Consider the following 27,979-nt stretch of genomic DNA (forward strand, 5'->3'; position numbering starts at 1 on the left):
TAAGACAGAAAAAAACTTTTTTTTGTAAGAAATTAGCCTTACATAGATCAAAAGAACAAAGTTGCCTAGATTACAGGGCAAACACATTTCCAGTGCTTTACGGTTTGGATTCATGGAAGAAAGCCTATTAAAATATTATGTTTTTCTTTTTTCTTAATCAAGAAATTGGCTCAACAACATTTATCAACAAAACATTAAGTTCCCAATGCCACGGACCAATTTTGATACATTGATGTTCTAAACTAACAAGTACAATTGTTATTTTATTCCTCTCTTAATGAGCCCTTTTTTTACAATATACCCAATTAATGTGAGAAATAGACAGAACCCAAGGACACTCACATCAGACCAATACACTGACTTCCTTTATGATGGGGATGGGATTGGGTGACCTCATGAACCTCCCAATCCGGATGAAGCTAACGTGCCACCCAATGACTGACACATTGTACTAACCAATCAAAACACATTTCCCTCTCCAGCCTCCAAAGCCAAATACTACAAGTGGTCGAAGTAAGTGGTTGCCTGGTAACACATGGCTCCACCCACTGGGGAGTGGGGGGATTCATGAAGCCCAACCTTCTCCCATCACTAGCCAATGAGCAGCAATCTCCCAGAAAAGCAAAGTCCCGATTGGAGCGAGCTGGATCTTGTGTGTCTGGAGATGGTCCGAGGATCTGGGGGGGGGGGCCTACAGGATGAAGGGCCGGATGGGGGAGCGGAGGGAGGGGTAGTCACGGAACTCCTTCAGGTAGCTGCGGTGCTTGCCCTTGGCCCACACGGTCATCTGGACGAAGCCCACCAGGGTGAAGAAGGCCACCGGCAGGCACTGGGTCATCAGGGTGAAGCCCAGCCAGGACCCCAGCTGTGAGGGAGGAAGGCCGCACAGCATTACCGCGCTGCGCTTCGGTTAGCATTAGCCACCGTGACCACGATGAGCGAGAGAGCGCATGGAGAACACTTTGGGCCCCGTTTACCAAGACTTCCAGCATGCGCAGAACCTTCTAGCGCTCACAACAAGAAACATGACCAATGATTGGTCATCACAGTATTTGTTCAGCACCAATCATTGGTCATGTTCTTAGTCTGGTGTTCACTAAGAGCTTTTGCACATGCTGAAGGGGTCTTTGTAAATCAGGCTCTTGGCATGCTTCAAAGATCATTAAACTGGCCCCCAACAGTTTCCAACAGAACCCGTAGAATGTTGTTAGTATTCCTTAAGGTTTTTAAAATGCATAAATTCATGTAGCTTCCTCGTTGTTTTTAGTCATTTTTGAGTGAAATATGTCTTGCTCTACTTCCTGCAGGAACCTCAAGCGCTCTCTCACGGATGCATTTGCCCTTAGGCTAGTAGCAGGGTTGGCTAATTAGAAGCTCATTAGAATGCGCGTATTACCTGACATCACGCTTAAAGATCTTTAAAAATAGTGATCAATACATTTGTCGAGTGACATAACCACAAACAATCATATTTAACGCTGGGGATTTTCATCTGATTTGCCATTTTACATAACTTCTTTCAGTGTTGCTCTGAAATTTTATTCCTGCTCAGTCTTTAATCTTTTCTGTCACGTCTTGTATTCTATCATGTGGATTTTTTTCCACAGCACTGATCACTACCCCTTTCTGCCAACAGAGGGCAATGCTTCCAAACAAAGAGGAACCTTACATGTATAGATGAGCAGTATTAGACCCCAGTATCTTCTGGTTTATTGACATAATTAAGTACTTAAGTCCCAGATTAGCATACAGGGTCTGTACATTTTGCAGCAGGAGCCTAAATTGGCTGATGATTGGAAGGAAACCACAAAGAATTTGTAGAACACTCTGGCCATCCAGAATTTGAGTTTGACACGCCTGGGGTACCATCTCAAAAATCGCAAAATTGATTTGTGTCGGGATCCGCTGGATAAACCAATCCTCAGCTGGTGGCCTATTGCATCAGAACAAACTTGTCCCATGCAGATAAAGAACGGGCGGGACAGATTTCAGATTTCTGTACGTGCAAGTCAGGGCCATTTGGCGCCCCCCTGTGGACTTCCGGCCAACTGCGCTCACCTCATAGGTGTAGTTAGGACAAGAGACGAGCAGGAAGATCCAGGTGAAGGGATTCTTTGTGGGGTACGGGATCTTCCTGGTCTTAGAACCTGAGGGAGAATGCAGGGAAGAGAGAGGAGATGAGAGTGAGAAATGGCCAGGGCCATGTGCTCATCTGAAACACAATAAAACAGTCAGGCACACCTAAAAACAAGTCACAGTACACGGGCGCTACATGAAGCACTTTTTGAGTGCGGGCGCACGAGCGTGCACGAGCGTGCGTGAGTGTGTGTGAGTGTGTGTGTGTGTGTGTGAAAATGTGCACGGTTGCTCACCGGGAGGTCGAAGGTTGCGCAGGGCGATGTGGATGGAGAAATTTCCAATCTGGCAGAACTGAGGACAGAAGACCAACAGAATGTTACCATGGCAGCAAGCGGCACATCAAGCACTGACACTGACAGGGGTACACAGCCATCGGAAGAGAACAGGAAGTGAGGTCAGCAACACAGCCATTGGCTCTTACCAGGAATATAATGAGGGCCATCTTCACCTGCTGCTCTCCATAGACTGCAAACACAGAAACATGGTGGTCACACGAATGTATAGGCACCACACATAACATGCACAGAGCATACGTGTTTCTGTATGTAATGCACCGCACGTATGTGCGACATATGCAAGATCTGTCATGTCAATGTGCCGTATGCGGTGTATATGTGTTTGAGCACTTTGTTAGGAATCTTACTCGGAATTTCATAAGGAAAACGGGTTCCCGACACAGAGCACGATGTGGTGCAGGTTCAACAGGAGGTTGCAGGTTTGATTACTAGAAGAACAGCAGCGGCTGTGCCCATCAGAAAGGCATACTCCCTGAAAAGCCTCTATAAGTGGGTCCTGTGTAACACTGTTAGCTGCGTACGTCACCCTGGAAAAGGGGGCTCGCTAAGAACACAAATGACGATAGCGCGCGCAGCATGTACAGTAAATGCTTCTGTGCATGTGACGTGTGCAGCATGCATGTGCTGCGGATGCGATTCATGCAGCATGAATATCGCATGTGCTGTGCATGTACTACGCCGTGTGTGACGATTGTGTGCATGCATGTGACTTAGTTGATGTGCCTGTCTTAACGACTACTTGTATTTTTATTTATTTTTATTTTTCCATAGACTGCGTTGTTGCCGTTCTCGTTGTTAGTGTTAATCAGTTTAACCATCAGGGTCCAAGTTGAACTATGCGGTTGTTCCCTGTACTTGGACCGGTACTTCTCTCTAGGGGTTTCGTCATACTTGTTCCTGGTTATGGTTATACACTTTGTTGTACGTCGCTCTGGATAAGAGCGTCTGCCAAATGCCTATAATGTAATGTAATGTAATGCATGTTATTGAGCAGCATGTCGTATGTGCAGTGTGCACGTAACACGTGCAGCGTAAACATGCTGTATATCACATGTGCAGTGTGCGGTATGTACTCACTGGGTGGCGTGTAGAGAGGGTGGTTGATGTAATAGGCCATCCATGCAGCGAAGCCCCAGTAGTAGGTACAGTTCTGGAAGGATCCAAACACGACACGTGTGTCAGACAGGTGTGCGGGCATGTGGGAGGTCACAGCAAGGTCAGGAGGTCACAGAAAGGTCACATGGCTCAAGACGGTGAACAGAGGTTGAAAAGCACAACACAGCGGGGCCTGCACATTAACCCTTTGAAGAGTAGGTCTTTTGGAATGTTCTAGAGCTCCACTGCTTTCAGTCACCAGCCATGATTGTTGCATCAGCATTAGAACATTCTGACCACATATTTGTGATCTTGCACTTTTAAGCCCAGTTCAGGCCAAAGATTTTGCAACACAACGAAACCGTTTCAGAACGTTGCAGAGAGAAGTTGCAGCCGTGTGAACAGCCTTTGCAGGCCATTCAACTTGCCCAATCACAGCAGCGAATTCTTAAGAAAGAGTCGCCTTGGTCATCTTAGGTATTAACTGGACTTAAATGATTAATGCACATAGCTCTGCTAGGATTACCCATGTTACCTACTAGTCTAACACCCTGAGTTGTAACCTGCCCATATAATACCATTTTACCATACCATACCATCTCCAATCGACAAAGTAACAGGGCTGTAGTTCCCCTCCCCGCCCCGTGAGGCGCTGTTGCTGTTACCTTGAAGATGTTGCGCAGGGGCATAGTGCCATGGGAGAAGCGATGGACAAACAGGGTCTCCAAGAGTCTCTTGACGTAGTGGAAGGAGTGACACATACAGGCTAGACTGAGGGAGACAGGCATAAGCGGTGTGACTAGCTATTATTACTAATGATAACATGATTCCCGGCTAATGCTGAGTGGGAGCTTGAAAAATAACCACAAAGCATCGACCAATCACAGTCAGCTTTGTTATACTGGTCATTACCAAGGTGATCTGTGATTGGTGCAGCTCTCTCTTCCACCAGTAAGGTGGCGTCACAACTGTCCTATCTCCTACCCATAGCCAGAGTACAGTCAGGAGAGATACTTACTGCACAACCCAGTGTTTGCTGGTGGTGAAGTCGTACTTCGGGGCGTAGATGAAGGGAACCCGGAAATAGAACAGCAGGTAGATGATGAGTGGCCCGGCATACTCTGTCAGAAACACCTGCAGGGAGAGAGAGCGAGAGAGGGGGGGAGGAGGGGGAGAAGGGGAGAAGGGGAGAGAGAGGGGGGAGAGGGAGAAGAGGGAGGAGAGGCAAGGGAGATAAGAGGGAGAAGGGGAGGGAGAGGGAGAGAGAGAGAGAGAGAGAGAGAGAGAGAAATAAGTCTTAAATTATACACCTGGATACACCTGTAAGACTGCACACACCAAACAATGGTGTATATATAGTGAAAAAAAAATAAGAGTACTGTGGATCTTAAGCATGGCCATGTCTGCCCTGACCAATCTGAGACAAGACAACCCCCCCCCCCGGGCTCGCCGACATGGATGAAGTGATCCAGCATCTGAACTGCGTTGTATTTCAGTTTAAGGAACATGAATTATGACACATGATTGCAAATCTATGCATAGAAATCTATGAATATGCATACATCAGATGTGCAATATTGCCTCTACAAATGGCCAGCTTCTACGGATCCATAAACTTAGCCTGCTTGGGCTAATCCATAAATCACAACTTTGCAGTATATCCACTCCATGACATTACCACAATTTCACACTATAAGGTCTTTACACAAAAATGAAATTAATCATGCAAGGGAGATTAAAGCTGGTCATTTTTGTGTGCGCAAAATGTAAAGGAACTCCCAGCATGCATCAGGGTCAGTGACCTGACTTTTCTACTCAGAACTCACGCGCAACTGAAAACTGAAAATCGTTCAGCGCATCCATTTTATCATCGGCGAATCAAATTGCAGTTAAGCAGTAAAAGACGCCGTTTGGTAATTTAATTTTCTCGCTCTGAATAGTTCAGCGGCACAATCCAACGAGCTCTCGCCAAGTTCATTACAGCGGCTTATTAAGCGGAGCTTCTTCAGATCCGTTACCCAACCTGCGGGATTCCAGCGTGCGTGGCCGGCGTGCGTGACCGGCGTGCGTGGCCGGCGTGCGTGGCCGGCGTGCGTGGCCGGCGTGCGTGACCGGCGTGCGTGACCGGCGTGCGTGACCGGCGTGCGTGGCTGTGAAAACAGAGGAAGGTTCCGGATCATTTCCGAGGGGCTGGAGCAGGGCGAGAACAGCGGGAGCTGGGCCTCGAACCCCGGTCCGCGCATTTCCTTCACAAGCGTGACTTCGGTGAAGCCGCTGCAAACTCCTGCGGGCGTTCCTCTACCGATGTCACCCGTCTGCTGGGCCCCCGAACCGGCCGACAAAGAAACACAGCGCCAGGCATGACTCATTGAGCCCAGATATTGCTCAGAGGGATATACAGGTGCTCGACAGTCAGGGTGATCAACACAGAGCACTGGCTTTAATCGACACAGAGCACTGGAGGTAATCAACACAGAGCGCTGGCTTTAATCGACACAGAGCACTGGAGGTAATCAACACAGAGCACTGGAGGTAATCAACACAGAGCACTGGCTTTAATCGGCACTGGCTTTAATCAACACAGAGCACTGGAGGTAATCAACACAGAGCACTGGCTTTAATCAACACAGAGCACTGGAGGTAATCAACACAGAGCACTGGCTTTAATCAACACAGAGCACTGGAGGTAATCAACACAGAGCACTGGCTTTAATCAACACAGAGCACTGGCTTTAATCAACACAGAGCACTGGAGGTATCAACAAGAGCCCCCCTGCTTTAATCGCACAGAGCACTGGAGGTAATCAACACAGGCGCTGCTTTAATCAACACAGAGCACTGGAGGTAATCAACACAGAGCACTGGCTTTAATCAACACAGAGCACTGGAGGTAATCAACACAGAGCGCTGGCTTTAATCGACACAGAGCACTGGAGGTAATCAACACAGAGCACTGGTTTTAATCGACACAGAGCACTGGCGGTAATTAACATGACAAAGGCTCAGCTGAGGCAGACAGAGCTACACTCGCCCCCTCCTCCCTGCTTCCACACTCCCTCCTCCCCTTTCTCTCATTCCTGGGGGGCCCAGAGTAGAGCTCCTCTCTCTCCCTCCCTCCTTCCTTCCCTCCCTCCCTCATGTGCTCTGAGGGCGGAGCCTCCGTGTGATTGGCGGATGCTCCAGCGCAAGCTGCCGGTGGCGGTAGGGGATAATGTGATGGGAGCTTAATCTGGGCCCATCTCCTGAGACACATTAACGCAACGCACGGCGCACAGGCAGGGAGACCCTGCAGGAACAGCCCCGTCCGGGGTCCACCGCCGGCCTTACAGACGCCCCAAATATAGCGCCAGAGGATCCCGCTGGTCCTCACACCTTCAACGGTCACAGTCCGGGTACGCAGAGAACTGTGTGCTCCCCCCTGTGGAAATCTGTATCCACAGATGAATGAACTAAGTCCACACAACACAACCCAACCCAATCCAATCCAACACAGCACAACACAATACAGCACAGCACACAAAACACAACACAGCATAACACAATACAAAACAACCCGACCCAACCCAACACTGTACAGCACAACACAGCACAACACAGAAAACACAACACAGCACAACAGAAAACAACCCAACCCAACACTGTACAACACAACACAACACAACACAACACGACAGAACACAACAGTAGGAGGTGCAGTAACAGGTTAACCGCATCATTGATCCCCTCGCCCCACCCAATCCCATCCTGATCCCCCCTCATGCCCGAGGTCCAGATCAGGTTCCTCTGCCTTGGGGAGGGGCATGACCCACATACCTGCCTCTGCCGCCCCCCCCCCCCCCTCCAGATCAGGTTCAGCAGGTTCCACACCAGCAGACAGCCTCAACCCTCTGTGTGAGTGTGTGTGTGTGAGTGAGTGTGCATGCGTGTTTTTGAGTGTGTATGTGTGTGTAAGTATATACTGTATGTGTGTATGTGTATTAGGAGGTGTGTTTAAGTGTAAGACTGTGGGTATGAGTATATAAGTGTGTGTGTGTGCGTATAAGTATATAAGTGTGTGTGTGTGTGTAAGTACATAAGTGTGTGTATGTGGGTGTGTGTAAGTATAAGTGTGTGTGTGTATAAGTACATAAGTGTGTGTGTGTGGTATAAGCGTGTGTGTGTGTGCGGTATAAGTGTGTGTGTGTGCGATTTAAGTGTGTGTGTGTGTGTGTATGTGTGTATGTGTATAAGTATATAAGTGTGTGTATGTGTATAAGTATATAAGTGTGTGTGTGCATTGGCAGTAGTGTGTGGGTACTCACAGTGACCCAGCTGATCTGTGCTCCCAGGTCTCTGAAGTAGAAGGTGGCGGTGGTCCCCACAGGGAGCTGCTGCAGCACGTCCTCGTCCTTCAGAGACTTCCCCTCTGAGGAAGGAGCAGTATTTACACCACACACTTATACTGCACACACACACTTATACCGCACACACACACATGCTTATACCACACACACACACACTTAAACCGCACACAAACACACACACGCTTATACCGCACACACACTTATAGTGCGCACACACATACACGCTTATACCACACAACAGGTATTTAATATAGCGTGAAAGTACATAATTGAAACGCTTGTGTGAGCGCAAAGCACTACAGTGTGTATTACGGTATACATACATTTTATGTGTATAAGAAATGTGTGTGCATTGCAATTGGGTACTCACTGACCACATCTGGCTCCCAGCTTAATAGATGCGACACCACAGGCTATAGTGCACACTCACTCGTCTCAGAGACTTCATCTGAGACACACATACTTTACTCACACACAACCTACACACACACGCTTATAGTGCACACACACACACACTTATAGTGCACACACACATACACACACACGCTTATACCACACACACACACTTATACTGCACACACACATACACACACACGCTTATACCACACACACACACCCTCACTCACACAGGTGAACACAGACTCAGGTAAATGAGAGTACGGCTGGTTCAGGTTAAAGGCCCTGTCTGTGCAGAGCTGCGAATGAGACACTCACTGGGGTCGAGGCGGATGGACTGTCTGGCCGGATACCACTGTGGGTCTGAAACAGACACAGGGAGACAGGCAGGGTCAGCACACACACACACACATTCAGATCCATCCCATTTAGCTGGACACAGGCAGTGTAGCAGGTAAAGGACTTCTGTCCTGCTCGACTGAGGAGGTCACTGTCTTATGCGGCTTTGGCATGTAGTACATGGGTACCCGGTTCGGGGGTGGGGGGGGGGGTGGTAAATAGCAATGAAACACAAACCCTAACAAAGTGAACCCTCCCGTACCCTGGGCAACGCAAGCACCCATTGCCCTGTGGCGGTACTGGCCACAGTCAGCACAGTCGGCGTGGTCCGGATTCAACCAGAGGCTGTGAAGCTCATCCACGCACCACAGCACGGTGCCTTCACCCAGTGCGCCGTCGAGCAGCCCCTAAGAGGCACAGTCGGTAATCTGGAGCTGAGCCTGCAGTACTCACGGGACTTGTGGAACATGGACTTGATCTCTCCGATGGTGGCATTTGGCTCCACCTGACGCGACAAGACAAAACAAAACAGAACAGAGAAGCGTCTTTGAGAAACCGTGAAACTTCGGTCAAAGAAACCTCACCTCTACCACCCGCCATAAACTGACAGACTCAACACTGAGAGGAAAAGCGGTCGAAGAAGTTTCTTTCATTGCTGCAGAAACGCAATTATTTCTTCATAACTGGATTTTACCCATCTGCTACACGTGCAGTTAGCTCGATACAGCGGACTTCTCACTGTAATTACATTAAGAACACCTGCAGTTACACTTAATCAAGGAAAAGTACTGAAAGGTCAAGGCTGTGTGTGTGTGTGCGTGCATGCGGGTGTGCGTGTGTGTGCGTGCATGCATGCGGGTGTGCGTGTGTGTGCGTGCGTGCATGCGGCTGCGTGGTGTGTGTACTGAGGTCAAGGCTGGTGTGTGTGTGGTGTGCGGATGCGTCGTGTGTGTATCATGTGGTCGCATGCAAATGCGGGCTGCGGTGTGTGGTGCATGCATGGCGGGTGTGGAGATGTCGCTCATCAGACACACTTGCTTACGCGTAATATTATTAACCGTTTAGCAGCCAAGGACTCGGGCATCCCATGTAACACATCTGAACGAGTTATCCACAACAGATAGCTCGATCCAGATATGGAGAGGGAATCTCATTTCGGGCTGAACAGCACCTGAACCTCCCAGACTAAACACACACATTACGTCAGTTACTCTCGTGTCTTTCTGTTGCCCCGAGTCTCCAGTGGTAAGACTTCAGCACCGCTTCCTCTGTCGATGCAGACAGGCAGAGAATACGAAACGGCCTTTCTCTCCCAAAGCCAGCCATACGCCACAGGAATGCCAGGTTTTCTATGACATCAGCACAGGATTCAGTTGTATGAGCAGCTGTTGGGTGTGTGTGTACGTGACTACTGAGGCTAGTTTACTAGAATTTTATGAAAAAAAAAAACCAAATAAACAAATTAAGACGGACTGAGATCATTACACGCACTCTTAGTTTGAAACCTAACTCTTCGTCCCATTTCATTAATGGCCATTGACATAAAGTGAGGATAAATATACACACGCCTTCTAGTTTCCACCTCGTTTCAGAAGCACAAATTTAGAGTCTGTAAGTGTGGTTTCTGATGATCACATCCGCGGCGTGGTGGGAACCGATGGACAAACAGAGAGAATGTGTGAACATTGCCACTTTCAGAGAGGAAGGAGTGCAGAGCTGTTTCCGTTACGGGGGTCCCCCACGACCCGCGAGGCCAAATGAGGGGACGCTGGTTACGGGAGCCGCACCTGACTGAACTCCGGCCAGATTCACCCTCACACACAAGGAATTAAAATGTCTTTCGAAGTCACGCGCGTGGAAAACCAGCGCACGTAACAGGTGCAGCATTTCGTTTGCCTGTTTCGAATGCGTCGGCTGACGGCGGACAGTAAGTCATGTTCTCCAAGTACCACGCTGTGGCCTCGTTCAAAACTTCCCACGATGCACCAGTGGGTCCTGACCCGTGGTTTGGGAACCGCTGTTCGAGTGTTGATATGTGTAGGCACTACGTGTATACACAACAGAAACGTCTTCATGCAATGTATCTGGGCTTTCAATAAGAGTTTTCTTTTTTATGTTTGTGATTTTTAAAATTAAAAGACATTTTCGGGAAACACTTCTGATATTTATTTATTCATATTCATGAGGTCACATGGACAGGCCATGGAAAGCAATGAAACTTGGAAAGGCCGAGGTAAACGTCAATTAAGGGAAAAAAAAACTGCTTGAAAATGAGCAAAAAGAAACAACAGGTCTGTAAATCTATGAATTTTTCTCTTATCCTTCACTGAAAAGTCATATTTAACAGTAACACCGTTACAGATCAGTGCTATCACTGAACAAGACAATTATAGGGCAAAGTGAATGAGCAAATTAACATACTATCACAAAATATAAGTTGGCGAGGTTGTGCCATCAGCAACCTCACCATCTACTGACACCCACTCCCATTGGACATGAGGGGAGTCACCATGAGGCCTGGAATCATCTTTGCTCGAGGTTTACGTTAGCGTTTACACCCAAGTATGTGCGTGCGTTGCACGCGTCCTCAGTTCACACCCCGGCAAGTCGCTATCTGTTTACATGTTCCCGCCATCAGTGTGTGACTGTGCTAACTGCTAACACAGTTTAACATTTCATTTCTACTCGACATTTCTATTTCTACTGTCTTGAGGGTGTTTAATATGAAATAAAAATTGTCCTGTGTGTCTTCCGTCTTTCTTACAGGTGCCCAGCGTTCCCCTTACACCCCAACCCGACATTCATGTACAGGTTGTCCCGGTAACATGCGTGCACGCCATTTATTCTAACGTGTCCTTTTGCTGCACGCTGAGCCAAAGACTTAGGGAGCATCAACAAATTACATGCTTCAATGCTCAGCGGCGACTGCACCCACACGACAGGCTGTAGTGAAGGTTGCCATTATTCTTTTAACGGGCCTTTTGGGTCGGTTTTATGAATTCAGTATTTCCTGACATAAATTTACCCCCCCAAAAGAAAAAAAACAATTTCTTCTGGCAAAACTTTAGAACTTTACACCTGACTTCATTCTAGCAGCACCCACATCTGTTTTGGGCTGCACCTAAGTCCAAGTCTGCTCCAGTATTCTCAAGCCCTGGGCAGGAAAGACACGAGAGCTTTTTCTTACCTTGTCCAGGAAGCAGAGCTTGTCCTTGGTCTTGGCATCCAGGATCTCCACCTCAAAGAAAACCACAGCTTTTTTAGCCTTCTTGGCGGGTTTGGGGCGTTTGGCGGGAACGGGCGCGGCAGGCGGGGAGGGCTTTTTGGGCTGGGTGGCCTCTAGTGCCAGGGCATCCATGACCTCGACACCTCACTTCCTCTCCTCTGTCTGCGTGTAACCTCGCTCTCTTGCTCTCTCTCTCTCTCTCTTCTTCCTCCCTCTTTCCCTCTTCCCCAATCCACTCCTGTGCTTCTCTCTCTCTCTCTTCTCAGACCTCCTGTTCCCTGCTGCTGTACAGAGGAACACGCTGTCAGCTGCTGAAATAAATCCCCTCCTCCCGAACCTACCCCCACCCCCCCCCCCTACCCCCCAGCAGCTTTTTATAACCCCTGGTCTTCCCCTGGGCACAGGCCCGGCGCGCCAACGCACAATACCCCCCAAAAACCCGCCAAAAAAAGAGCCCTTTCCTCCCCAGGGAAGGAGAAACAACAAGAGCAATGATTTTTAAAAATGAAATGAATCTGGAATCTTGTGGAATCCAGCAGAATCCTGCAGATTCCTCTCTCTCTCTCACTCTCTCTCACTCTCTCTCTCGCTCTCTCTCGCCCAGGACAAGTGCATGGTGTGGAAAGGTTGGCTGGACAGATTGGAAGAGGAGGAAACATAATTCCCCCCCACCCCCCTCCAACACCTGCAGAGCTGCCTCATCATGCAGGAAATGTGAGCTCTGACTGACAGCGTCACCCCCCCCCCCCACCCAACGGCTAAATTTAAACCCCTGCTACCCCGCCCCACTTTCTGCTGACTCCTCCCATTTAGGAGTCCTCTTTTAGGGCCCTGAGCTCCATTAACCACACACACCCTCATGTGATTAACATTTGCACATATGAAAAATGATTGCCATTAATATTTATTTATTTTGGAGATGGTCCTGTCTAGAACTTGTTGGGCTGTAATGGCAAGTCACAAACTCAGCACACACACACATACACACACGCACGCACGCACACACACACAAACACTGTTAGGGGGTGATAATGCCCTAGACTGTTGCAACTTAGTCGACACCCCCCCCCACCCCCGACCCCTTGGATCTTCCCACACTTACAACCCCTCAGTCTCCACCCTTACGCTCCTCTGCCTCCACCCTTACGCCCCTCAGTCTCCACCCTTACGCTCCTCTGCCTCCACCCTTACGCCCCTCAGTCTCCACCCTTACGCCCCTCAGCCTCCACCCTTACGCCCCTCAGTCTCCACCCTTACGCCCCTCAGCCTCCACCCTTACGCTCCTCAGTCTCCACCCTTACGCCCCTCTGCCTCCACCCTTACGCTCCTCTGTCTCCACCCTTACGCCCCTCAGTCTCCACCCTTACGCCCCTCAGTCTCCACACTTACGCTCCTCTGCCTCCACCCTTACGCTCCTCTGTCTCCACCCTTACGCCCCTCTGACTCCACCCTTACGCCCCTCTGACTCGACCCTTACGCCCCTCAGTCTCCACCCTTACGCCCCTCTGACTCGACCCTTACGCCCCTCAGTCTCCACCCTTACGCCCCTCAGTCTCCACCCTTACGCCCCTCAGTCTCCACCCTTACGCTCCTCAGTCTCCACCCTTACGCCCCTCAGTCTCCACCCTTACGCCCCTCAGTCTCCACCCTTACGCCCCTCTGTCTCCACCCTTACGCCCCTCTGTCTCCACCCTTACGCCCCTCAGTCTCCGCCCTTACGCTCCTCTGTCTCCGCCCTTACGCCCCTCAGTCTCCGCCCTTACGCTCCTCTGTCTCCACCCTTATGCCCCTGTCTCCACCCTTACGCTCCTCTGTCTCCACCCTTACGCTCCTCTGTCTCCACCCTTACGCCCCTCAGTCTCCACCCTTACGCCCCTCAGTCTCCACCCTTACGCCCCTGTCTCCCCCTTACGCTCCTCAGTCTCCGCCCTTACGCCCCTCAGTCTCCGCCCTTACGCCCCTCAGTCTCCGCCCTTACGCTCCTCTGTCTCCACCCTTACGCTCCTCTGTCTCCACCCTTACGCTCCTCTGTCTCCACCCTTACGCCCCTCAGTCTCCACCCTTACGCCCCTCTGTCTCCACTCTTACACCCCTCTGACTCCACCCTTACGCCACTCTGTCTCCACCCTTACGCTCCTCAGTCTCCACCCTTACGCCCCTCAGTCTCTACCCTTACGCTCCCCTGTCTCCACCCTTATGCCCCTGTCTCCACCCTTACGCTCCTCTGTCTCCACCCTTACGCTCCTCTGTCTCCATCCTTACGCCCCTCTGTCTCCACCCTTACGCTCCTCTGTCTCCACCCTTACGCCCCTCTGTCTCCACCCTTACGCTCCTCTGTCTCCACCCTTACGCTCCTCAGTCTCCACCCTTACGCCCCTCAGTCTCCACCCTTACGCCCCTCAGTCTCCACCCTTACGCTCCTCTGTCTCCACCCTTACGCTCCTCTGTCTCTACCCTTATGCCCCTCTGTCTCCACCCTTACACCACTCTGTCCCTACCCTTACACCCCACTGATTTGCCTTCTAAGGGTACAAAAAAACGAGAACCATCAGAACGCATCACCGTTGGTTTTCCCGCTCACAACCTGTACCGACAGCCTAGCCATGTCCGATAGCCAGGTCTATGTTCAGTCAACATAGACCTGTCAGTGAGCTTTAGCAATGTGTCCATGTCAAATCCCCCTAAGCTCCCTCTGCAATGTTCCCACCCTTAAATTTCAACTGTCTGACTGCTCAATAACAACGCGCTCAGACAATATGTGGGCGTGACACACTGGCAGGACGGTAAAGGTCACAGCTCTGTTCCAAACGGACTGAACGCCACTTAACCCCCCCCCGACGCCCCCACTCCACAATTGCAGCCCCCCCCCCCATTCATGAATGACACCGCCCTGAGCGCGGAAAACCACAGCGCTTTCTCCTCTCGACAAACTGGTATGCAAAAGGTCAGAGGTTGAGGGTCAGAAGGTGCTGGTCTCTGGAAGTCACACTCTGGGAAGCCTCCCAGGGGGGTCGGGGATGACTGCGTCTGGGGAGGCGGCGGGACGGGCGGAGAGGGATGGTGGGGGTTGTTTAGGGGGTGTGAGAGCTCCTTGGTGGGGGGGGGGGGTGGCTGCCCTGCAGTTGGCGAGAGAGAATGCTGGGCAGGCTATTATTTTGAGCATGTGAGGGGGGCGGGGGCACGTCCAGTATGCGTATGCCACACAACGCGGGCGGGTGCACAGAGAGCCCCACGCTTGCCCAGGGACACGGCGCCCCGTGCCCAGCTTACCGGGGGGATTAGATATTAAAAATACCCGCTGTGCCCCGCGGGGCGGCCCCAGACTCGCTGAGGGCTGCAGGGGTTGAGCCTGCGTATCGCCCCTGTCTGGGACCGTCCCACAGGTGCTCACTGCCGCACAGGAACACAGTGACCCAGGAGACGGGACGCCCTGAAGACACTTACAGGCATGCATGCGCTCACTCTCTCTCTCTCTCTCGCACACACACACACACACACACACACACACAAGCCATGTCTATGTCCAGTGGCAGTGTGAGTGTCAGTGTTATTCAGTGTGAGTGTTATTCAGATCCAGTGAGTGTCAGTGTTACTCAGGGCCAGTGTCAGTGTTGTTCAGTGCCAGTGTGAGTTTGAGTGTTGTTCGGTGCCAGTGTCAGTGCTACTCAGTGGCAGTGTCAGTGTTACCCAGTAGCAGTGTTATTCAGTGGCAGTGTGAGTGTTACTCAGATCCAGTGAGTGTCAGTGTTACTCAGGGCCAGTGTCAGTGTTGTTCAGTGCCAGTGTGAGTGAGTGTTGTTCAGTGCCAGTGTGCATGTCAGTGTGGTTCAGTGGCAGCGTGAGTGTTACTCAGATCCAGTGAGTGTCAGTGTTACTCAGGGCCAGTGTCAGTGTTGTTCAGTGCCAGTGTGAGTGTGAGTGTTGTTCAGTGCCAGTGTGCATGTCAGTGTGGTTCAGTGGCAGCGTGAGTGTTACTCAGATCCAGTGAGTGTCAGTGTTACTCATGGCCAGTGTCAGTGTTGTTCATTGCCAGTGTTAGTATCAGTGTTGTTCAGTGGCAGTGTGTCAGTGTTGTTCATTGCCAGTGCAAGTGTCAGTGTTGTTCAGTGGTAGTGTGAGTGTCACTGTTGTTCAGTGGCAGTGTGAGTATTACTCAGATCCAGTGAGTGTCAGTGTTACTCAGGGCCAGTGTCAGTGTTGTTCAGTGGTAGTGTGAGTGTCAGTGTTGTTCAGTGGCAGCGTGTCAGTGTTACTCAGGGTCAGTGTTGTTCAGTGCCAGTGTGAGTGTCAGTGTTGTTCAGTGCCAGTGTGAGTGTCAGTGTTGTTCAGTGGCAGCATGTCAGTGTTACTCAGGGTCAGTGTTGTTCAGTGCCAGTGTGAGTGTCAGTGTTGTTCAGTGCCAGTGTGAGTGTCAGTGTTGTTCAATGCCAGTGTGCGTGTCAGTGTTGTTCAGTGCCAGTGTGAGTGTCAGTGTTGTTCAGTGGCAGTGTGTCAGTGTTACCCAGTGTCTGTGTTGTTCAGTGGCTAGTGTGAGTATTACTCTGATCCAGTGAGTGTCAGTGTTACTCAGGGCCAGAGTCAGTGTTGTTCAGTGGCAGTGTGAGTGTCAGTGTTGTTCAGTGGCAGTGTGTCAGTGTTACCCAGTGTCTGTGTTGTTCAGTGGCTAGTGTGAGTATTACTCTGATCCAGTGAGTGTCAGTGTTACTCAGGGCCAGAGTCAGTGTTGTTCAGTGGCAGTGTGTCAGTGTTACCCAGTGTCTGTGTTGTTCAGTGGCAGCATGTCAGTGTTACTCAGACAGCAGTAGCAGTGGGCACGAGGCAGGAGGGTGCTGTTATTCTGGAAGCTGTGCCCTCCCTCTGGAGGGGGTTGGGGGGGTGGAGTGAGTATAAATAACCAGGCAGTGTGAAGTGGGACCCCACACACACATTCACACTCGCACAAAAACACACACATAGACAAACACACACACACACACACACAGAAGCACAGTGTGTGTATAGACAGGGCTCATGTCTGCCTACATTTGTTTTAAACAAAGCAGGAAGAGGAAGATGAGGAAGAGGAGGAGGGACGGCAGGTGAGCCGGGCGGTTCTGCGATTGCCGGACTGGCCGCGGCAGTGAAAAGGTTCTCTCTCGTAAACTCGACAGCATCGCCGGGGAGCTTGAACCCACGGCAACAGGTCAGTGCTCTCATTTACATTTTACCCCCGTCCTGCACCCAGTAACCCCCTCTGCAAGCACACCCCAGGGTTCAATTAAACAGCTAACTTTGAGGGGGACCTGAGGTGTGATGGGGAGATGGGGAACTTGGTGGTAAAGGGTGACGCTGGGACAGGACCATGTGAAACCAACCCCACTGATAATCTGAGACAGGTGAAGTAATGCTTTGCAGATACTGCTAACAAGCTACAAAGTCAGCATATTGCACCAGGAAAGGAACTTAGCAAACAGCTGTGCTTTTTAAAGCTTTTTTCTACTTAAAAAAAAAACAAAACTTTGGCTATATTTAAGTCAAATGTTAAGTGAGTTGAGATATTCTGTACACTATGTACTGTGGGAAAGTGAGACAGCTCTAGATTTGGACAGAGAGGGTGGGAAGCCTTGTAGCCATCTTCTAGCGTCATTTACTAAGTATCAGTGCTTCAGGAATTTACACCATGGTAATAGCACTGCTCTTGTCCCGGTTTCGGGTGTCCGGAGTTTCTGAAATACTGCGGTCTCAGATCGAAGCAGCACTTTTACGACCAACCCCTACGACGCATTTGGGCAGAACAACTTTCATACTCTGGCATTGAATCAACGACCTAAAATCATTACTTTTTAGCTCCCCCTGCTGGCAGATTTCAGCCATTATACTTTATACTTCACTACATCAGCCATTGTATGGTGCATTGGTGCTGCACTCAAGAAGTCTTCCTTAGTAGCTTCACAAAAGTTGCTTTTCCACCGCATGGTACTGCCTCAACTCAACTCAACTCTACTCGCTTTTGGTACCAGGCACTTTGTTTTCCACTGCAGATAGTACCCCCATCGATGTAGCTGGTCGTCATTAGCGACGCCGCATGAAACGCATTGCTCTGACCAATCAGTGGTCTGTAGTGTTAACACGTCACCTCAGCTCACTTGGATCCTCGACGGAGGGGATATCAAAAAAAAGTACCAGGTACCAGGTACTATCCACAACTTTTGCCCGATGGAAAACCAAAAAAGTCAAGTAGAGTCAAGTCGAGTTGAGCCGGTACCATGCGGTGGAAAAGCGGCTAAACAGACAGGCCCAGATTCCATGGGGTGTAACCTTTGTGTCTCTGAAACTGTCCGTTAGCTAACTATTACCCTCTAGCCTCTCTCTGTGGAATAATAATAATAATAATAATTAGACTGCATTTATTCAGCACTTTTCATGATCTCAAAGTGCTTCATGGTGCAGAGACGAAACTCACTTCAAATGCCAGCAATGTGTAGCACCTGGACAACAGAATACATAAATTTCCAGAAACACTCTCCACCATTCAGGATGCAATTACTGTTTATTATTGAGAAGAAATCATGCATTGATGCAGTTCTATTTTATTTTACTCATGTTCAGAAAAACACAAAGGCCATTGAGTTTATATTTCTGCACAGTTAGACGTTCATCTTTGAGGTTTTATCTTCTCAAAGGTGACATTTACAGTTTATCCTACAGTATGTAGGCTACTCTGCTCGAACACACTCACGCATTTTTAAAATTATTTTTAATAATATGATGGAAGGCACTGAAACATACTGTATTACTGGTTACAATGCCTGGCCTGTAATGCTGTCCCCTCCTTCATAGAATGGGTCAATGGGTCACATTTTTTAAATGACCAGAACTCCAACTCAGAAACAAGCCAATACTGCTCATACTCTGAAACACCCAAGGACATCTAATATGACTGCATCTGTAGCCTGTATGGACAGTAAGTTTGTATTTTTATATAAACTGGGTAGCCATAAAGATGATTACATGCTCCAAAATTTAAGCAGACATATTGCCTAAATCAATTTGGATATAAACACAACTTTTGGCAAGTCATTCTGCCTGTCCCAATAGTTTCTGTGTTCACACCGCCTACAAATCCCAGTCGCCCTCTTGAACACTGGTGATGAAAGAAAAGTAAATATGGGAGCCGCTAGCACTAGGATTCCACAGAGAAATGTATTTATAACCGCGTTAAGACATAGAGTGACGCTGTGTGTTTGACGCTGCAAGAATGCAGTGTGTATGAGTGTTAAAGTTTAGGTATGTGTGTGTGCGTTTACTAAGAACCAGTATCAGCATCCATTAAACGATTTCGTTTGTCAGTTAACAGCAATGTCTTGTAATATGTGCCAGCTTATCAATAATTTATCATTCCAGAAACTAGCCTTCTGATAACTAATTCAGCGAAATATTCAATATGCCATGCCATATTGGCTACTCTATGTAGCGTAGCAGGAATGCTTACATTAATAAATTAACCCGTGCACTTCCGAGTGAAAACTAACACATTTAATAACACTAGTTTGCCTTTGTAAATATAAAACATCTTCCAAATTAGGCAAATACAGTACCCACTTAAAGTTATTCGTGTGATCGATAAATTAGCTAACTAGACTTGTCTTATCAGGGAATATAAACCGATAACCAGATCAACCACATTCCTAGTTACATGCTAAACAAATGGTTTGCGAGTTAGCCGTAGATAACGGACACTCATAGATTATCCCGATTCAGGGCCGCATCGGCATAACGAGCTAGTACTTTAGACGAGTTTAATAAACGAGACACTGCAACACGAGACATTGCAACATTTTACTGCAGCGACAGATAGCTGCTGGCCAATAGTGGCTTATCATAATGTCAGTGTATGTATCTTTGATACCTGCAGGACCAGCAAAGCATTACGAAACTCTGGAATTAGCGAGCACACATTAGACCTTGACGACCAGATAGCTAAGTAGATGTCATGTTGCTGACTCGGCTGGACAGAGCCTTATGTCGCACCGCCCACACAACCCCGAAGTGAATTCACTGTGTGCAATGGAAGCTGGTACCACAAACCACGAGTATTAGCTGGGTAATCAGCACATTTAGGGAGCACTTTAATCGATCTGCATTCCTAGGGGAAGCTGAATGACATATATACACACATACACCGTATTATTTACGACCCTGGCAAAGTGGTACGCATTGCAGTCAGTCAGTGGCTTGTGCTATTTTATTTAACGTCGTTAGCATGCTAGCTTGAACTATCACCTGGCTGTGACAACAGCGATCACTCCCATATGATTTCCGTCCTCAATTGAACCAATTTACCCCTGCGGACACAACCATCAGCATCATGCGATTATACTGTTTCTCATGAATTTACAGGGGAGTTCTATTCGAAATATAAAATGCGGTAAACCTGTACGAGGTTCAAAATTATCTACAATGTTAGGATCTTACCTCGTAGTGCTTCATCTTGGCAGTTTGAACTCGCTTTTCTGCACAGAGTCTGACAGCCACGAAATCCAATCAGAGAACGAGAAGGCTGTGAAACTGTCCAGTTGAAAAAGAGGCTTCTCAGTCGCCAATCCGTGGAGTAGACAACAAGGCAGCCAATTGGCATCGCCTCCCTACTTATAAAATAACGAATAGGAAAAAAGGATTCCTCGATAGAATGATGTTTTTGGGCTAATAGGAATGCCGGGATATCGGACGCCCCAGTCGAATCTGTGTCACCTTGTGTCATCTACTGAGATGTCAATACTTTGGAGAGCTTATTGTTAAGAAAAAGTTTTTTTCTATCTGTTTCGAGCGACACGCAGTGATAGCATGTATGTTTTGTTTCTCCAGCGAAATCAAATAAACCATATATCATCAAACGCTAAAGATGAGTTTATCGGGGCAGACACGATGGAAATCTCAGTTGAGGAATGGCACACTAAATAACCTCAATTGATTTGATGTTATTTTTAAATATATACTTAAGGCATTTGGATTTGAGATCAAAAGTGAATATGATATGAAAGCACAGACAATCAGCTTTTGTTTAATTGTATTTACATGTGTATATGGTTTGCCATTTAACAAAAACAGTTGTTTTGTGTTGAGTCCTCTCAATTTTGAGCTCTGCAGAATAAGCTAACCGATTACTCGCAGGTCCTAACTGTTGCTGAGATGTTGCCTTTTGCATGGATTGTTCACAAATAAAAGAGCAGTGAGTGTCTAGTCTTGGTTCTACCCTTTGGCTAAATATGTGAAAACTGCATTTGGAGTCATATACGGCATACTCCATTATGAAAACTAGAGGGCTAACTATGGCTGAAACACAATTAATCTGTAAACTGAGAGGACAGAAAAGTTCATTAAGAAGAATAGCACAGAAACTGGTTATATCAAGTATTGCTGTCCTTTGCACGACCGTGCTGGGAATATACAGATACGTAACTCGTATTTAACATTTTTCAAGCACGCATGGCCGCCGTCAGGGGGTAACAACTGGTTACGTTGTCCCGGGCCCTGGATGAGGTTGGGTCCCAACAGTCTGTGAACTGGTACATATCGTCTTGGGCCTGGGGATAATGTAATAATAGAATATTGTCCTGGATTTCTCTCGGTAGCCCTGCAATATTGCATTCTTGAGAGGTGTGGCTCAAGAGATCCAGCTTTTAGAAACGTTCAGGGGTCACCTCACCTAGAGGTAAAGATTGCGTTATTTTTATTTATTTTGAATGAACCCAACCAGCATGCACATGTCACGAGATTTCTAGCAGTAAATTGACATGGAAATAAAGTGGCAATGGGCATCGTTGACATTAGGGGGCTTTGAGCGTGCTGGTAACAGACCGAAGAGGCGTGTACAGTCTAGCTCTTGGTCGTGACGCAGTGGCGAGGGGCGGGAGAGCAGAGTGGTTTGCGTGCAGGAAATTTGCGTTTGGAAGGTTCTCGATATCCTGGGGCTAAATTCTAGAACTTTCGCCATGGTTACAAAAAAGAACCGACTGCCGATTGCACTGGCCTGATGCAGACAAGCTGGATAACAGTGCTGCATGTATATAGCTACTAAAGTTCTTGCTTCAGAGTGATCTTCGACACTAAGTTCTAACAACTTGTCAGACTTACGTTAAAAATATCTTGCGAAGCTAATAACCGAATAGGCTAAGAAACGGAAAAACTGCAACAAAGTATCAAAATTGGTTAGCTAACTTTTGCTAGCTGCGTAGTTGGCGTTCTGCTGAACTTTTGGATAGTTTCTATATGTGCAGTCCGTGGCAAGTTTGTAACACTGCGTTTATTCAGTATTTACTTCATCTTTGAATCGTAAATGGTTAGAATGGGTAAAGATTACTACAAAGTGTTGGGCATACAAAAAGGCGCTAGCGAAGACGAAATAAAGAAGGCTTACCGTAAACAAGCTCTACGATTCCACCCGGATAAAAACAAGTCGCCCGGAGCCGAGGATAAATTTAAAGAGATTGCAGAGGCCTACGATGTCCTAAGTGACCCCAAGAAGAAGGATGTCTATGACCAGTTTGGAGAAGAAGGTATTTATTTCCTAAAGTTATTCGTTTGTAAATTATGTTAAGAAGTTGGGTACCGTTAGGAAAGTCGGCGCGTTCTACGGTACATGCAAGCTAATGTGTTAGCTTGTTAAACTAACGTTTGCTGAACAAGTGCCCTTAGTTAGCCAGAAATACCTTGCTTTATCATTTATATCAAAGTCAAGGAGATGACTAGTGTAACTTAGCTAGTTAGCTAGAAACTTTGAGATGTAGAACACCGCAGTTAATATGATAATATGCAGCTTGACCATCTAGTTCAACCTAGCTCAGATAATCATCGAGCTACATAACATTAATTTAGGCTAGCTAGCTGGTTTTAGAGTTGACGGTTATAAACGACAGTGTGGTATTAGGTAGAAACGAGCTGGTTAAACACGGGACTGATCTTGGTGAATACAAATATTATTGCATACGTAATTATGATAAAAGTGGAAACTGCTTTCGCTTAGTGTTACTGTTATATAAAGAAAGCGAACTTGGAGAAAACACACTGAAAAGTTCATATGCGCTGCGCGCATGATACAGGCGCTTCTGGAAGGTTTGTTAAATTGAAATGCTATATACTGTTAACGTACACATAGCAACAAATGCAGTAAGTGTCCAGGAGATAAAGTGGGTGTATACGCAAAGAGGGGGAAAGCGCAGATGTTAGCTAAGCCTTGAGTTTCTCGAAGGTGCGCTTGCTGGAAGTTTCTAGCCGCGTCAGAGAAGGGTGGGGGTTTCGAAGCTGTCAGCGAGCAAGTTATCAGGCTACCGACGACCTGTTCGCAGCACGGCGTCATTTCTGCCGCGACACGCCGGAAACGAGCCAGGCGATGAAAAACGGGCCCCTTACCACTTCTCCGAAATGGTTCTAGCCTCTGCAGAAAACTGCATCGTCGGTTGCGCTGGCAAAAGCCCCGTTCAGTAAGAGCTTCAGGTTGGCTAATCAAGATAAACTGAACGATAAAACCAGAAGGTTCTAGACTCACACTTCTGTCCACACACTGTGCATACGTTTCTTACACGTTATTCGTCACTGCTACATTGAAAGTGGGTGTGTCTGACTCGGTGATGCAACGTGCCTCACTTGGGCAGATAGTGGTATATTGTAGTTGCCTGTTTCTTATTGTTTATTTTTCGTTGACTTTTATTATTATTAGTAAATGGAAACTCGCCATCAGAATGTGATTTCTAGGGCGAAGCGCCCCTTTAACATTAGAACACTGCATTGAGCATGGTCGTGGCGGTGGTGAGAGTAACGGAACTTTCTGTCCCTCAAGGCCTCAAGGGAAATGCCTCGAGTGGAGGCCCCAACGGCACCAACTTCAACTACACCTTCCACGGCGACCCCCACGCCATGTTCACCGAGTTCTTTGGCGGCCGCAACCCCTTCGAGCACTTCTTCACCCGCAACGGCGGGGCGGACGAGGACATGGACGTGGAGGACCCCTTCGCCAGTTTCGGGATGGGTGGGATGGGTGGGATGGGAGGGATGGGGGGCATGGGCGGCTTCCCCAGGTCCTTCAGCACCCGTACGGGGGGCCTGGAGAAGAAGCAGGACCCCCCCGTGGTACACGAGCTGAAGGTGACCCTGGAGGAGGTGCTGACCGGCTGCACCAAGAAGATGAAGATCAGCCACCGGCGGCTGAACCCCGACGGGCGCACCACGCGCACCGAGGACAAGATCCTGACAGTGGACATCAAGCGCGGCTGGAAGGAGGGCACCAAGATCACCTTCCCCAAGGAGGGGGACGAGACGCCCACCAACATCCCTGCCGACGTGGTCTTCGTGGTCAAGGACAAGCCACACCCCGTCTTCCGCCGGGACGGCTCCGACATCATCTACCCCACCCAGATTTCTCTGAGAGACGTGAGTGTGTCACGCCCCCCCCCCCCCCATCGATTTTAGGCATCCTCGAAAAATCGGGGTTTATATTCACACGCCCTAGGATTCTGGTGGGGAATTCAACCTTTTCTTGAGGTTATACTGTCATATATAGAAAACCATGTTATTTATATTACAGGAATTGGCATCTCTTATAAAAATGGACCGTGCTGTAATACACGGCAGATGTATGGGCTTAGTGATGAATGACTGATATACATGTAGCTTTGAGTTGTCTGGCTATGAGTGCTAAATTACGGTCATCTAAATGTATTTCATACCAGTTTGTTTTAATTGTCATATTTGACCATATGTTATGCAGTGTTGTGATAGCATGGAAGTATATTTTATTGTAGTATCTTTTCAGTTTATTCCAGTACTGCTGTGGGTGCTATGGGTTGATGGGGGGGGGGGAGAAAGTTCTTCTAGTGTAGCGATTTTACCTGTGCAGAGATTTGATTGGCTGCCACATAGCTTTGACACACCCCCTCTCACTGTCTTGTCTGTAACCAGGCCCTGTGTGGCTGCACAGTCCAGGCCCGCACGCTGGACGGCAGGACCGTCTCCGTGACGATGAAGGATGTGATCAGACCCGGGACGAAGAAGCGCGTGCCGGGGGAGGGGCTTCCCCACCCCAAGCGGCCCGAGCAGAGGGGCGACCTGGTGGTGGAGTTCGGCGTGAAGTTCCCCGACAGATTGAGCCAGAGCGCCCGCGACGCCATCAGCCAGGTCCTGCCCGCCTCCTGAACTCGGCCAGTCACAGAGCTTCGGTGTCACCCAGGGCTTACAGGCCACGCCCGTTCCCACTGTCCATGTCAGAGGGAGTTCCACTGTTTCCCACAGTCTTCTGGGGTCAGAGGTTTATCATTGGGCATGGCCTTTTCTTAAAAAAAAAAAAAAAATGTATATTGCTTTTATTTTAATTTTAATTTAATTTTATTTGAATTCTTCCTATCACTATTCAGAGGTTTATTTCATCCATCAGAAATCAGTTATTGGCACTCCACCGTCTTCTCAAACATTCCTGCGTGATGGCTGCGAGGGTCAAAGGTCAGCCTCACTGTGGGGCAGGCACGCGCCTCGTTGTCAGCTCTTTGGCAAGCGTCAGAACTCCCCCCAAGAACCCCGTTCAGCAGCGCGGTGCCAGGCTGTCACAGTGTCTGTTTTTCTCTCTAATCTTTCTGCTATCTGCAATATGTGAAATTTAAAAGTGATCTTATGCAAATATTCAGGTTAGGAAGCAAACCTGTTTTTTTTTTGTTGTTTTTTTTTTGTGTGTGACTTCACGCTGAACTGAAAGTGACGTGTGTAGATGTGCAGCAAGCGGTGTGTGTGTGTGTGTGTGTGTGTGTGGGGGGGGGGGGTAAATGCTCATGTGGGGATGCATGTAATGTAATGTAATGGTATGCGCTTCAATATTGCGGGGCCGTTGCAGACTCCCATGGGACAGTGTTGAAAGCAGTTACCCTCACACATGCTGCACACGTCTCTCAGCCAAAGCAGAGGCACCTCTTAGTGTAGCTGCCCGTAATCTTTTACTATAAGTAGTATTTTTGTCATTTTGAGTTCTCCACAAACCACTGTTAATACTGGAATAAAGTTTATATTTTGGTTATTACAAAATATAAATGAATAATGCTGCGAATCAAGGGCTTCGGTACCCTTATTTTTAAGTGGGGACCCCCCTCCTACCCGCCCTGCACTGCCACCCCCCACCCTTCCTAAATCCGTGGACCCACCCCACATGTAGGGCTATTCTGGCCTTGTCATTCTATGTCTTGAATGAAAAAAAAGGCCGTGGACCACTTGCTCTATGCAGCTGGAAACTGACTTGGACTATTGATACTAACTTCCTCTTTCAGCTGTGCTCTCCCACTAGGGGAGACATGGTGAGCTAAGCGGTGGAGTTTCTGGAGTTTCCCTGTGACTCAGGTCTGTGAGGAGTGGGAACTCGGGGGGTGATTGCGTGAGGGCTTACTGAGGGCGCCGGTAGTGTTGTGACCAGCTTACCGGACTTACGAAGAGCTGTGGGCGGGGTAAGGCCTGTCACTCGCAATGAAACGCGCGTGACAGTCCGCTGGTTGTCCGGCCCCCGATGAATAATTCTTAGCCGTAACCAAAGATACTACCAGAGTGGAATAAGCTGTGTGTGAGTGCGTGACTTAAGTCTTGGATGTACATGGCATGGCCTACTTAATTCAGTACTATTTTCTTTTTCTCTAACTGTGGAGACTTGGAAAGAGCTTTTTTTCAGGTTTACACCGTCAGAGGGATTTAGATTTTTATTTATTTTTTTGCCCTCTTCCGGTGTGCGGATCCGATTTGCGGATCGTCGCGTTTTGGTTTCGGGAGAGGTGCTCGGCTTCGCCTGGCGGGTTTCTTTCACGTTCTTTCCGTTGGGAAAGGAGGATTTTCAGAGTGCGTAATGACCAAGTGTTTTTAAATGCTATTCCAACTACCAGAAATTTGTGAATTTGTGTATATTAGTCTTTTCAAAAGTAAAATAGTAAAAAATAAATAACATTTTCTTTTAATGGTCCTAAACATAGCAGCTGCCATTTTTTATTTTAAAAAATGTAAGTTTCTCAGGAGTGCACATTCATATATATATATATTTTTAAAGATAGATTTACGTTTACGTAAGTTTGGGAGAGATGAAGGGGCACCACCAGGCTTAGAAGGCTAGCGAAAAGACTGGTAGGGGGAAAAAAATCAGTTTTGTAAATTCACTTCTTGTCATTCCAAAAACTGTACGTGTATATATTTTTTTCGTTTACAAGCATTTGTGACCTTATCCTGACCGTGTATTCAGGGTTGGCTTGCCAAGCTCAATTTGCTTTTTAATTTGTACAGTGTTTTTTTTAGAGATGCTGTCACTGAGGCACTTTACAGAAAAACATTAGAATAAGTGTGGGTTCAAATAGCTGTTTGAGCAGAAGCAGGTCTGCTAGCTTGAGTGAAGGGGGTGATCGATGCAGTGTCGCCAGCGCTTCAGAAAGAATTGGCCACCAAATTTTCTGATGAACGTTACCTACCTTGGACAGAACTGCCTGGCAGTACAGATTAGGGACTGTCTGGAGGGGAGAGTCTGCGAGTTCCCGGGATTTCTGGGTGAACCTTCAGAAGTCACGTGGGTGCTCTGAATGCCCTAATACTTGGGTGACGCAATTTTGGGCAGCACTGTTTGTTGATGCCCCGGACGGGTGGAAGTTTGAGGTCCAGATGGCAATAAAATTGAATTTAATTATAAGTACATAGATAACTAAATAAAGATGGACTATAAAATGGGAAAACCCTGTGAGCGAGTGATTGTTTGGGTGTGTCTGATTTTGGGTGGGCTGGTTTCCAGAGGTCCTCGTGTTGTCCAGACAGGCCCAGGGGGTGCTCTTGTTCCACATAATCCAAATGTTCATGCTGAAGGTCTCACGTCTTCCTCCTCCAGTATGAGTGAGCTGGATGTTTGTACCACACGTGCTCTTCTGGTTAACAACCAGCATTATAATTTGTAAATGTGGTTTAGAATGCTTTGCACATGATGTCATTTTTCTTTAAAAAAAACAAAAAAAAACTGTGCGGATTATTGTAAATAAAGCTTTCATCCCTTATAAAATAATACTGTTGTCTTTATTTTGCATATGGATCAAACCTTTTGGGTGAACTTTCAATGTCAGGAATAGGAGCTTGCATGTTTTATCGCAAATGTTAGATATGATGCTTACGTTTAA

General features: G+C 48.0%; 2 protein-coding genes and 1 long non-coding RNA gene across 4 annotated transcripts; 1 reads left to right on the top strand and 2 right to left on the bottom strand.

The window, feature by feature from the left end:
• Positions 1-20,439, bottom strand: tecrb (trans-2,3-enoyl-CoA reductase b). Of its 2 annotated transcripts, XM_064323489.1 has the most exons (12): positions 20,289-20,439; positions 11,796-11,846; positions 9,062-9,113; positions 8,588-8,632; positions 7,832-7,935; positions 4,549-4,664; positions 4,196-4,301; positions 3,513-3,585; positions 2,561-2,604; positions 2,373-2,430; positions 2,059-2,147; positions 1-865 (listed from the first exon to the last, which is right to left on the bottom strand). In XM_064323489.1, the coding sequence occupies exons 1-12, from the start codon at positions 20,301-20,303 to the stop codon at positions 692-694; spliced, it is 927 nt and encodes a 308-aa protein (XP_064179559.1). In that variant the 5' UTR covers positions 20,304-20,439; the 3' UTR covers positions 1-691. The 2 variants fall into 2 exon arrangements, with proteins under 2 accessions (XP_064179559.1, XP_064179558.1); XM_064323488.1 differs by lacking the exon at positions 20,289-20,439 and having other exon boundaries at positions 11,796-12,129.
• LOC135248661 (uncharacterized) lies at positions 14,379-20,282 on the bottom strand. Its single transcript, XR_010328470.1, has 2 exons — positions 18,021-20,282; positions 14,379-17,949 (listed from the first exon to the last, which is right to left on the bottom strand). It is a non-coding gene; the product is annotated as an uncharacterized LOC135248661 (long non-coding RNA).
• Positions 20,440-21,695: 1,256 nt separating the features above from the next.
• Positions 21,696-27,867, top strand: LOC135248659 (dnaJ homolog subfamily B member 1-like). The gene is made up of 3 exons (XM_064323486.1): positions 21,696-22,369; positions 23,650-24,239; positions 24,768-27,867. Exons 1-3 carry the CDS (start codon positions 22,150-22,152, stop codon positions 24,999-25,001), a joined length of 1,044 nt encoding a protein of 347 aa, XP_064179556.1. The 5' UTR covers positions 21,696-22,149; the 3' UTR covers positions 25,002-27,867.
• The last annotated feature ends 112 nt before the right edge of the window (positions 27,868-27,979 follow it).

The sequence above is a fragment of the Anguilla rostrata genome, chromosome 2 (genome assembly GCF_018555375.3).
Source record: "Anguilla rostrata isolate EN2019 chromosome 2, ASM1855537v3, whole genome shotgun sequence".
NCBI classification, from domain to species: domain Eukaryota; kingdom Metazoa; phylum Chordata; class Actinopteri; order Anguilliformes; family Anguillidae; genus Anguilla; species Anguilla rostrata.